Raw genomic sequence first — 12,293 nt, forward strand, 5'->3', positions numbered from 1 at the left:
TAAAATAAAAAAAAAATAGCCTTTTGGGCTATTCTAAAACCCCAACATCTAAATAGAGGTTATTCAACAAAAATTAATTTAGAGATTAAAATTTTATGTAAAATTACACAAAATCCGTTTTCATTTGTTAAAAATCACCTCCTATCTTATTGGGCCTTCTTGTGTGATTCATATGCTTAAAGGTCATGTGGAGTTAATACCCTAACTCTGGTTGGGTTACATTTACTGATCTGACACAGGACCCTCATAATCACTGTATCTGACTCAAAATCCAGCTGTAAAGCCTGGGTCCAGATGCAGTTATCTTAAACCACAACTTTCAGAAAGGATACAGTTGTTTGGACATGCAGGTTTGCGTCCTGATGCCAGTCAATCAATAAAAATGCTGAAGACAGAAGTGTCTCCTCCATTCTTCAGCTGGTTTCCTAAATGAATTAAAGGCCAGCTGAATAGAATTCCCTCTGATCACAAAATACAGTTTTTCATAAGCAGAGAATCCTGGATAATTTTAGCAGTAGCTCCTTAAGATTCTGCCTGTTAAATGAAACTATAAGTAAGGTGAAAAGACAGCTCTCAGATTGGGGGAAAATAATAGCAAATGAGGAAACAGACAAAGGATTAATCTCAAAAATATACAAGCAACTCCTGAAGCTCAATTCCAGAAAAATAAATGACCCAATCAAAAAATGGGCCAAAGAACTAAACAGACATTTCTCCAAAGAAGACATACAGATGGCTAACAAACACATGAAAAGATGCTCAACATCACTCATTATCAGAGAAATGCAAATCAAAACCACAATGAGGTACCATTACACGCCAGTCAGGATGGCTGCTATCCAAAAGTCTACAAGCAATAAATGCTGGAGAGGGCGTGGAGAAAAGGGAACCCTCTTACACTGTTGGTGGGAATGCAAACTAGTACAGCCACTATGGAAAACAGTGTGGAGATTTCTTAAAAAACTGGAAATAGAACTGCCATATGACCCAGCAATACCACTACTGGGCATACACACTGAGGAATCCAGATCTGAAAGAGACACGTGCACCCCAATGTTCATCGCAGCACTGTTTATAATAGCCAGGACATGGAAGCAACCTAGATGCCCATCAGCAGACGAATGAATAAGGAAGCTGTGGTACATATACACCATGGAATATTACTCAGCCATTAAAAAGAATTCATTTGAATCAGTTCTAATGAGGTGGATGAAACTGGAGCCCATTATACAGAGTGAAGTAAGCCAGAAAGATAAAGACCATTACAGTATACTAACACATATATACGGAATTTAGAAAGATGATAACGATAACCCTATATGCAAAATAGAAAAAGAGACACAGATGTACAGAACAGACTTTTGAACTCTGTGGGAGAAGGTGAGGGTGGGATGTTTCGAAAGAACAGCATGTATATTATCTGTGGTGAAACAGATCACCAGCCCAGGTGGGAGGCATGAGTCAAGTGCTCGGGCCTGGTGCACTGGGAAGACCCAGAGGAATCGGGTGGAGAGGGAAGTGGGATGGGGGACCGGGATGGGGAATACGTGTAACTCTATGGCTGATTCATATCAATGTATGACAAAACCCACTGAAAAAAAAAAAAGAAAAAAAAGATTCTACCTGTTAGTAGGATATTTCACAAAAGGTTGTTTAATTCACACCTAGAGATGAAGAAAGAGAAAGGTAAGACTCTCATTCCATATGCTGTAAGAAAAGGCAGAAAAGGGCCTTTTTGTGGAGCATAAATGTTACTAGGGATTTGTAAGACATGTTTCAAGGAACCTAAAACATTTCTCGCTGATTCACCTCGGTTGAGTTCTTAACCCTTGTGGTGGGCCTTGTATCTAAGGGCTTTTTTTTTTTTCTATTTTTCAAAATGAAAATGGTTTTAATACTTTATTACAAAAATCATACTTTTTCATTGAGAAAAATTAGCAATACAGAAAATAGAAGGCCAAAAAGTAATAATCACATAAAAAAACATACCAAATTTTTCTATTACGTATACACTTTACACATATTATTACATATTATTATTATCAAGAAAAATATTATTGATATTATCAAGAAAAAATTAGATCATACCATATGGTTTTGTGCTATGCTACTTCATTTCATGGGCTTTCCTGGTGGCTCAGATGGCAAAGAATCTGCCTTCTATGTAGGAGACCTGGGAAGATCCCCTAAAGAAGGGAATGGCTACCCCCTCCAGTATCCTTGCCTGGAGAATTCCATGGACAGAGGGGCCTGCCAGTTTCCTCTGTCCAAGGGGTTGCAAAGAGTAACACAGCTGAGTGAATAACACATTTCAATATTGAATAATATCAATTCAATAACTCTATCTTATCAATTAATGTAGAACTATACCACCATTTTTACTAGATGTATAGATTTTTATAGAGCTTGTTTAGGATTTATTGTTACAAATACTGTCGTAAATAGTCTTGTATGTACATCTTTTTATATTTGTCTGATTAGTTTTAAGCCAATTTATTAAATGTTGAATAAATACAAGAGCATTTATAAAATACAAAAAATAAATATAAAACATTGCCTTTTATGTTTTGTTTCCTTTCTTCTTCCTCCTTTTTGCTCTTTTGCTGAATATGAATTTCTCTCTTTCTATTTCCCCCCTTGGCTAGTTTGGAAGTTATGTACTGTGCTTCTGTTCTTTTTCTGATTACCCTAGAAATTTTAACATTAATTTTTCATTAAACCTAAAACGAACTTCTTTACCCTCGTCTCAATTAAATTCTTAGGCAACTTTAACTGCATTACTCCTCTCCTGGCATTTCAGCATTTTAATTTTATCTTCTTTCTTTTCTAATACCACAGTGAGACATATAATTGTTGTTTTATACCATAATGTTTACCCATGCATGGACCCATTCTTTTCTACATCTCAAATCTTCCGTCAGAATAATTATCTTCCTTTCTGAAATATACACTTCATAATTTCTTTCACTGAGGGTCTGTTGATTGTAAACTTTTTTTTTCTTGCAAATTCCTTATTTTGCCCTTCTTTTTTGAAAAATAGCTTTATTGAGTTATAGTTTGTCATAAATTTATTCATGTTGAGTGGACAGTTTTCTAATTTCAGAATATTTCCATTACCCCCAAAGAATTCATGAGCCCATTTGTAATCAACTCACACTCCCACCCCCAGCCTCAGAGCACCACTAATCTACTTTCTGTTTCTATAGATTCGCCTTTTCTGGGCATTTCCTATATCTTGAAATCATATACTGTGTGTCTTTTGTGTATGGATTCTTTCATTTAGCATAGTGTCTTTAAAGTTCATCCACATTTTAGCATGTATCAGTGCTTCATTGCTTCTGATTGTCAAATAATATTCCAATATATATGTGAATATAATGGGCCTCCCAGGTGGGACTAGTGGTAAAGAACCTTCTGCCAGTACCGGAGATATAAGAGACACAGATTTCATCCCTGGGTCGGGAAGATCCCCTGGAGAAGGGCATGGCAACCCACTCCAGTATTCTTGCCTGGAGAATTCCATGGACAGAGAAGACTGGCGGGCTACAGTCTAGAAGTCGCAAAGAGTCAGACATGACTGAAGTGACGTAGCACTCTCATATGAATATATCACATTTTGTTTATCCATTCAACAGTTAATGGACATTTGGGTAGTTCCCACTTTTTGATTATTATGAGTAATGCTGGTAGAACATTCACAGGCAAGTCTTTGTGTGGACAAGTCTAGACAACTAGGAATGTAATTATTGGGTCAGATAGTTAATCTATCCCTAACATTTTAGGAAACTGCTAACTTACTTTCCAAAGAACCTGCACCATTTTACAATACCCTCCAGTGATGTATGAGGGCTTAAGTTTCTCTACATTGTTGTCAACATCTGTTATTATCTGTTTTTTTTTAAATTATAACTTCTTAAAAATGTGAAGTGGACTCTCATTGTGATTTTCATTTGCATTTTCCTAGCAAATAATGAAGTTGAGCATCTTTTTATGTGTAACTGGCTGTCAGTACAACTACTCTGTTTGCTGAAATGTCTGTTCAAATCTTTAGCCTTGCCCTCATTCATGAAAGATAATTTTGTTTGGGATACAATTCTGTATTTACAGTTAATCCTAGCACACAGAATTTACTGTTCTTTCCTTCTGGCTTTCACTGGTGCTGTTGAGGAATCAGTTGCCAGTGTAAACGTCATTTCCTTCTATATAATTTCTTTTTCTCTCTGACTGCTTTTAAGATATTGTCTTTGTTTTTGATGTTCAACAGAGGCATATTAAAGAGAGACATATGACCAGTGTCTAGATCGGTCATAGCTTTTTTTCCAAGGAGCAAGCATCTTTTAATTTCATGGCTGCAGTCACTATTTGCAGTGATTTTGGAGTCCAAGAAAATAAAGTCTGTCACTGTTTCCATTGTTTCCCCACCTATTTGCCATGTAGTGATGGGACCAGATGCCCTGATCTTTGTTTTTTGAATGTTGAGTTTTAAACCAGCTTCTTCACTCTCCTCTTTCATTTTCACCAAGAGGCTCTTTAGTTCCTCTTCACTTTCTGCCATAAGGGTAGTGTCATCTGCGTATCTGAGGTTATTGATATTTCTCCCTGCAATCCTGATTCCAGCTTGTGCTTCATCCAGCCTGGTATTTTGCATGATGTACTCTGCCTATAAGTTAAATAAGCAGGGTGACAATATACAGCCTTGACATACCCCTTTCCCAATTTGGAACCAATCCATTGTTCCATGTCCAGTTCTAACTGTTGCTTCTTGACCTCCATACTGATTTCTCAGGAGGCAGGTAGGGTGGCTTGGTATTCCCATCTCTTGGAGAATTTTCCATAGTTTGCTGTGATCCACATAGTCAAAAGCTTTGGCATAGTCAATAAAGCAGAAGTAGTTGTTTTTCTGGAATTCCCTTGTTTTCTATAATCCAATGGATGTTGGCAATTTGACCTCTGCCTTTTCTAAATCCAACTTGAACATCTAGAAGTTCTCAGTTCTTGTACTGTTGAAGCCTAGCTTGGAGAATTCTGAATATTACTTTGCTAGCGTGTGAGATGAGTACAGTTGTGCAATAGTCTGAACATTGTTTGGCATTCCCTTTCTTTGGGATTCGAATAAAATCTGACCTTTTCCAGTCCTGTGGCCACTGCTGAGTTTTTCAAATTTACTGGTATATTGAATGCAGCCCTGTAACAGCATCATCTTTTAGGATTTGAAATAGCTCAGCTGGAATTCCATTGCCTCCACTAGCCTTGTTCATAGTGATGCTTCCTAAGGCCCATTTGACTTCACATTCCAGGATGTCTTGCTCTAGGTGAGTGACCACACTATCGTGGTTATCTGGATCATTAAGATCTTTTTTGTAAAGTTCTTCTTTGTATTCTTGACACCTCTTCCTAATATCTTCTGCTTCTGTTAGGTCCATACCATTTCTGCCCATTATTGTGGCCATCTTTGCATGAAGTGGTCTCTTGTTATCTCTAATTTTATTGAAGAGATCGCTAGTCTCTCCCATTCTATCATTTTCCTCTATTTCTTTGCATTGATCACTGAGGAAGGCTTTCTTATCTCTCCTTACTATTCTTTGAAACTCTTCATTCAGATGGATATATCTTTCCTTTTCTCCTTTGCCTTGTGCTTCTCTTCTTTCTTCAGTTATTTGTGAGGCCTCCTCAGACAGCCATTTTGCCTTGCTGCATTTCTTTTTCTTGGGGATGATTTTGATCACTGCCTCCTGTACAATGTCACGAACTTCTGTCCATAGTTCTTCAGGCACTCTGTCTATCAGATCTGATCTCTTGAATCTATTTGTCATTTCCACTGTATAATCATAAGGGATTTGATTTAGGTCATACCTGAATGGTCAAGTGGTTTTCCCTACTTTCTTCAATTTAAGTCTGAATTTGGCAATAAGGGGTTCATGATCTGAGCCACAGTTAGTTCCTGGTCTTGTTTTTGCTAACTGTATAGAGCTTCTCCTTCTTTGGCTGCAAAGAATATAATCAGTCTGATTTCAGTGTTGACCATCTGTTGATGTCCATGTGTAGAGTTGTCTCTTGTGTTGTTGGAGGAGAGTGTTTACTATGACCAGTATGTTCTCTTGGCAAAACTCTATGGGCCTTTGCCCTGCTTCATTCTGTACTCCAAGGCCAAACTTGCCTGTTACTCCATGTATCTCTTTACTTCCTCCTTTTGCATTCCAGTCCCCTATAATGAAAAGGACATCTTTTTTGGGTGTTAGTTCTAGAAGGTCTTGGAGGTCTTCATAGAACCATTCAACTTCAGCTTCTTCCACATTAGTGGTTGGGGCATAGACTTGGATTACTGTGATACTGAATGGTTTGCTTTGGAAATAAACAGAGATCATTCTGTCGTTTTTGAGATTGCACCCAAGTACTGCATTTCAGACTCTTTTGTTGACTATGAGGGTTATGCCATTTCTTCTAAGGGATTCTTACCCACAGTAGTAGATATAATGGTCATCTGAATTAAATTTGCCCATTCCAGTCCATTTTAGTTTACTGATTCCTAAAATGTCGATGTTCACTCTTGCTATCTCCTGTTTGACCCCTTCTAATTTACTTTGATTCGTGGACCTAACATTCCAGGTTCCTATGTAGTATTGTTCTTTACAGCATCAGACTTTACTTCCATCACCAGTCACATCCACAACTGGGTGTTTTTTTGCTTTGGCTCTGTCTCTTCATTCTTTCTGGAGTTATTTCTCCACTCTTCTCAAGTAGCTTATTGGGCACCTGCTGACCTGGGGAGTTCATCTTTCAGTGTCATATCTTTTTGCCTTTTTATACCATTCATGTGGGTCTCAAAGCAAGAATTCTCAAGTGGTTTGCCATTCCCTTCTCCAGTGGACCACGTTTTGTCAGACCTCTCCAGCATTACCTGTCTCTTTTGGGTGGCCCTAGGTGGCATGGTTCATAGTTTCACTGAGTTAGATAAGGCTGTGATCCATGGATCAATCTGGCCAGTTTTCTGTGATTGTGGTTTTCCTCTGTCTGCCCTCTGACTGATAAGGATAAGAGGCTTGTGGAATCTTCCTGATGGGAAGGACTGGCTGTGGGGGAATCTGGGTCTTGTTCTGATGCATGCTCAGTAAATCTTTAATCTAATTTTGTGTTGATGGGTGGGGCTGCGTTCCCTCCCTGTTGTTTGGCCTGAGGCCAAACTATGGTAGCGGTAATGGCAGTAATGGTGACCTCCTTCAAAAGGACTTATGTCAGCACTCTTGTATACAGTTCCCCTGACCCCGCAACAGGTCACTGTCAATTCACGCCTACACCAGAGACTCCTGGACACTCACAGGCAGGTCTGGCTCAGTCTCTTGGGGGGTCACTACTCCTTTTTCCTGGGTCCTGGTGAGCACAAGTTTTTGTTTGTGCCCTCTGAGAGTCTGTTTCCCCAGTCCTGTGGAAGTTCTGTAATCAAATCCCACTGGTCTCCAAAGTCAAATTCCCTGGTGGTTTCTCAGTCCCTTTGCTGGATCCACATGTTGGGAACTCTGTTGTGGGTCTTAGAACTTTAGAAACAGTGCAAAAACTTCTTTGGTATAACTGTTCTCCAGTTTTTGGGTCATCTCTTTGGTGGCTCTATGGTGGGGCTAATGGCAACTTCCTCCAAGAGGACTTACGCCACCCACTGTGCCTCCCAGGTCTGCTGCAGCTAGGGGCCCTGTCCCCACGGCAGGCCGCTGCTGACCTGTGACTCCATAGGAGACACTCAAACACTCAAAGGCAGGGCTGGCTCAGTCTCTGTGGGGTCTCTGGGTCCCGGTGCACACAAGGTTTTATTTGAGCCCTCTGAGAGTTTCTGGCGGGTGTGGGGTTTGATTCTAAATGTGATTTCACCCCTCCTACCATCTCGTTGGGGCTTCTCCTTTATCCTTGGACATGGGGTATTTTTTTTGGTGGGATCCAACATTCTGCTGTCAGTGGTTGTTCAGCAGTGAGTTGAAATTTTAGAGTTCTCTCAGGAGAAGATGAGAGCACATCCTTCTACTCCACCATCTTTGTGCTATGTCGATATGTCTACATGTAGGTTTTTATTTGCTTGTTTGTTTTCCCTATTTAGGATGCAGGATTTCCTGAACTTTAGGATTCAAATCTTTCATCAATTCTCAGTTATTATTTCTTCAGTTATTATCTCATTCTAATTCTCCTTCTTCTATCTTTCTCAAACTTTTCTAGAAGTATACTTTATACTTTAGCCTATATACTTTATACTTTAGCCTACTTTTTGATACTTTAGCCTATATGCCTCTTAACTTTATATTTCCCATTTATTTTCCCCTCTGCAGCATTCTAGATAATGTCTTGAGATCTGATTTCCTGTTTTCTAATTATTTGCCTATATCTAATCTGCTGTTTAAGCCATCATTAACTGTTACTGGGTAGATACTTACCCCAAAGATGTCCACATCCTAATCCTTAAAAGCTATAATATGTTACCTAATGTGACAAGTAGGACTTTACAGATGCTATTAAGGTTAAGGACCTTGAGATGGGGATGTTAGCCTAAATCATTCAGGTGGGCCCAATTTAATCACATAAGCTTTGGTGGCAGAAGAGTGAGTCAGAGAGATGAAATTGTACAAGTAAGAAAGATTCAAAGAAAAAAAAAAAAAAGATTCAAAGAGAACGACTCGACTGGCCATTTCTGACTTTTAAGGTGTAGGAAGGAGGTCATGAACCAAGGAATACAGATGGACCATAGAAGCTAGGAAGAGTCCTTATAGCTGAAATGGAATTAGGGACAATGATCCTCCAACTGCAAAAAAAGTGAATTCTGTCAAATGAGCAAGGAAACGGATCTTTCCCAATAGCCAACAGAAAGGAACCCAGCCTGCTCACCTTGGTTTTAGTCCAATGAGACCTGTATCAGACTCATTAACTATAGAACTGTGAAATAATACATTTCTGTTGTTTTTAGGTCACTTATTTTATAACAGTTTGTTACAGAAGCAATAGAATAAACTAATGCAAGCTTTAATTTTTGAAATTTTCCTAAGTTCTATTTGGCTCTTTTTCAAAATATTGGTCATACTTGTTTCCTGTATCATACTTATATTTTCAATCATGTTTTTTGTTTTTTTAATACAATGAAAACATTTTATAATGTGCATCTGAAAATTCACTATCTGAGGTCTTTGCAGGTCTGGTTCTACTTTTGTTTAGTTGGCTCTTTCACACAATGCCTGTTTCTTTACAAGATTTTTAACTTCTGGCTTTGAGCTCATGTTTATTGGAAATTAACTGATGGATTCTTTGAGACTTGGTTCGAAGGCGTGTTGTTCCAGGAAAGATTTCTGTTTGCGTCTACCAAGTGCCACCTGAGGTTTCCTGGGACCATCTTAAAATACATTTTTGGCTCAAGGTTTTTCAAGTTACACAAATAATATGAACGAATGTTAATTACTGTCACAAATTAAGAATTCTTAGGAAAGATTTTTTTCCCACTAAGCTAGACCAATTTACCTACCATCCCCTTCTGATAGGCAGGTTATTTCTAGTTAACCCTAATACTGAGTGATTAGCCCTGTGAAGTCCCAAATTTATGTAGGAGTTTCCTCTTAGGTTTTCTTCCTTGGGCATAGGGCTTACCTCCTTTCTCATTGCACCATCCCAACAGACACTTGAGAACACCAGGGTTTAGTTGATGCCCCAGGGTAAAATTTGGCTTATCTTTCTTGATTCCAGCTTTCATTCTATATTTCGTTTGATCCTGAGGATTTCTTAGTTTCTTCCCAGTTCAGTAATATTTTTCATGTCTTATCCAGAATTTTTAGCTATTTTCATTGGAGTTGTTCAGGGTAAGAGTTGCACTATACTGTCAGAAATTAGAATGTCTGGTTCTCTCTTGAGGATGAATTCTTATATGTAGACTTGATGGGTTAAAAGATATGCACATTAAAAATTCTTATACCTATAGCCATATTACAAAGATTTATTTAAGGAAATATAACAGAAAAACAAATCACTAATCTTAAGCATTTGTTGGATTCCTTTTAAATTTGCCTCTAACCTCTTTCGTAAGGAAATGTAAATGTGGCTTGGATCTGACATGAGACAAAATTTACAAGCAAAACAAAACAGTAACTCAAAACAGTTTAGTTGTGAGACGTTTATAGAATGGTAAATTAGGAGTTCAAGAGAGACAGAAAAATTTAAACCTGGTCCTGCCACATCCCTGCTGAGGAAGTCTTCTGTGGTTGCCTGTTGCCTTTAGGATAATGTCAGATTCTTCAAACAGCCCACATGACCATGGATGGTCTGGTCCTTGCCTTATATCCATCCTTACCTCTCCTTCTCGCTCCAGTCTCACTGGTCTTGTCTCTGTTATTCAAATGCAGGGAAGTTCATCTCACCTCCAGGCCTTACCTCTTATCTGAATGTCCTCTCTTGCCTCCCACTTCCACCCTATTTTGTCTGGCTGACCTACTTATTCTTCAGGTCTCAACTTACATATGACCTTTTTTAAAATAAGGCAATTTTACGTTTTAAATATATATATTTATTTGTTCATTTTTGGCTGCGATGGGTCTTAGATCCTTCACTGAAGCAGGCTCTTCATTACAGGAGAAGGACATCTCTCTAGTTGTGTTGTGGTGCAGGCTCCAGAGTGCATGGGCTCAGTCGTTGTGACATTCATGGACTTAGCTGCCCAGCAGTATGTGGGATCTTAGTTCCCGACCAGGGATGAAACCCACGTCCCTGGCATTGCAAGGTGGATTCTTAACCACTGAACCATCAGGGAATTCCCTATGTGACATTTTAAGAGAGAACTTCCCTGATCTTTTGATGTAAATTGCTATACACACATACACATACACACTATATCTGTGTGTTTAGACTGTTGGTCGACTCAGCAACCTTGGGACAAAAACTAAGTTTGTGTACCTCAGAGCATCTGGTCAGTGCCCCCAAAAGCAGCTAGAGAGTGAGAAGGAGAGAGAGAGAAGCTATATGATGTTAAACCATCCTGTTCTTTTTCTGCACAGCACTTGTTACAATAGTATTGACTGATGTCCCCCTTCTCTCCTAGAGAAAAAGAACTGTTCACCACCATCTCCTAATACCTAACTCAATGCCGGGTACACAGTAAATCTTTATTGAATATATGAATTTTAAGGATAAGTAGTTGCATTTAGACAAGTGCTGCCTATACATCACTTTGGGGATCATAAAACAAGTGGAAAAGTGAGAAGACAAAACAGAAAAGACCCAAGAAATTTAATAATTTATAATTCAGAGAAGAATTATGAGCAGTGCTCTTCATGCTAAAAAATTGCCGTATAATGGAGGATGCTTAGGACCAGTCCATAAACAGGGGAGAATAAAAGGAGGTGGGCTCCTTGTTCAGTTTGAAGGGGTTAGGTTAGTACAAGCAAGGCTGGCTAGCACTGCTTTGGCTTATTAAAGGCATTCATGGAATCTTTTTCCCTGAAGATGAAGAACTTTCATTTCTGTGTTTTTGATGTCCTAACAGGAGGAAGTAGAGTGGATCTCAAGTTTTTTCATTCCCATAGATCGATTGTAAAGTTTCTTTTTTTTTTTCTTTTTTCCTTTTTCTGGGCTGGATTTGAGTTAAGTGATTCATCATTTCGTTTTAGCGTTGATAATTATCTCTGAAGGTGCATTTTCCTGCTGCATTCTGAACAGTTCAGTTCTTTTTGTCAGTTACCAGAGTAACACCGCTTCTGCTGTGCTTGAAACAATTACCAACATTCAGCCCAAAGAGAGTGGAGGCGGCGTGGGAGAGACCCGGGAAGCCATTGTTTACAGGTTATCTGAAGACATGCTGAGCAAGCTGCCTCCTGATTACATTCCCCACGAGGTGAGCTCTCCTTTCCCCAGGCGCGCAGGGCTGACATTGGGTTCCAAAAGGCTGAGCACAGTCCTCGGACCATACATTTCAGTCTCTTCCTCTCCCTGCTCAATGCTTTTTAACTTTTTGGTTTTCTCTTGCTTACGCCTGCTCAAGCCTCTTGCAAAATTACAATCTGTACTTTTCTATTTTATTTTCTTTCTCAATTGCCTCTTCTGCACCCTTTGCCCATCTTTGGGTTCCTCTGTCTTTGGGTTTTTTAACCCTCTGGATTGAGACTCTCCCTGTCTGTCTTACCCAAGCCTGCTTTGTCCCATTATTTAAATTTAGCCCTTGCTTCTCTCTCTTGCTCTCCATATATTTCATTCTCCCTGTCCTTTCAGCCAGATAGTAGGAAAGCAAGCCATTTACATGAATTCACTCTCCCGTTTGAATGGCAATAATTTTCTACTTCTTG

The 12,293-nt window shown here is 39.1% G+C and overlaps 1 protein-coding gene across 1 annotated transcript in view; it reads left to right on the plus strand.

Annotated features, from left to right (window-relative positions):
* Nucleotides 1-12,293, plus strand: part of DNAH8 (dynein axonemal heavy chain 8) — a 315,169-nt gene that overhangs the window by 282,133 nt on the left and 20,743 nt on the right. Inside the window, exon 85 of the mRNA XM_065912223.1 lies at nucleotides 11,689-11,845. Coding sequence (XP_065768295.1) covers nucleotides 11,689-11,845 — 157 coding nt within the window. The remainder of the gene's footprint in view (nucleotides 1-11,688; nucleotides 11,846-12,293) is intronic.

The sequence above is a fragment of the Muntiacus reevesi genome, chromosome 20, assembly GCF_963930625.1.
Source record: "Muntiacus reevesi chromosome 20, mMunRee1.1, whole genome shotgun sequence".
Taxonomy (NCBI): Eukaryota; Metazoa; Chordata; class Mammalia; order Artiodactyla; family Cervidae; genus Muntiacus; species Muntiacus reevesi.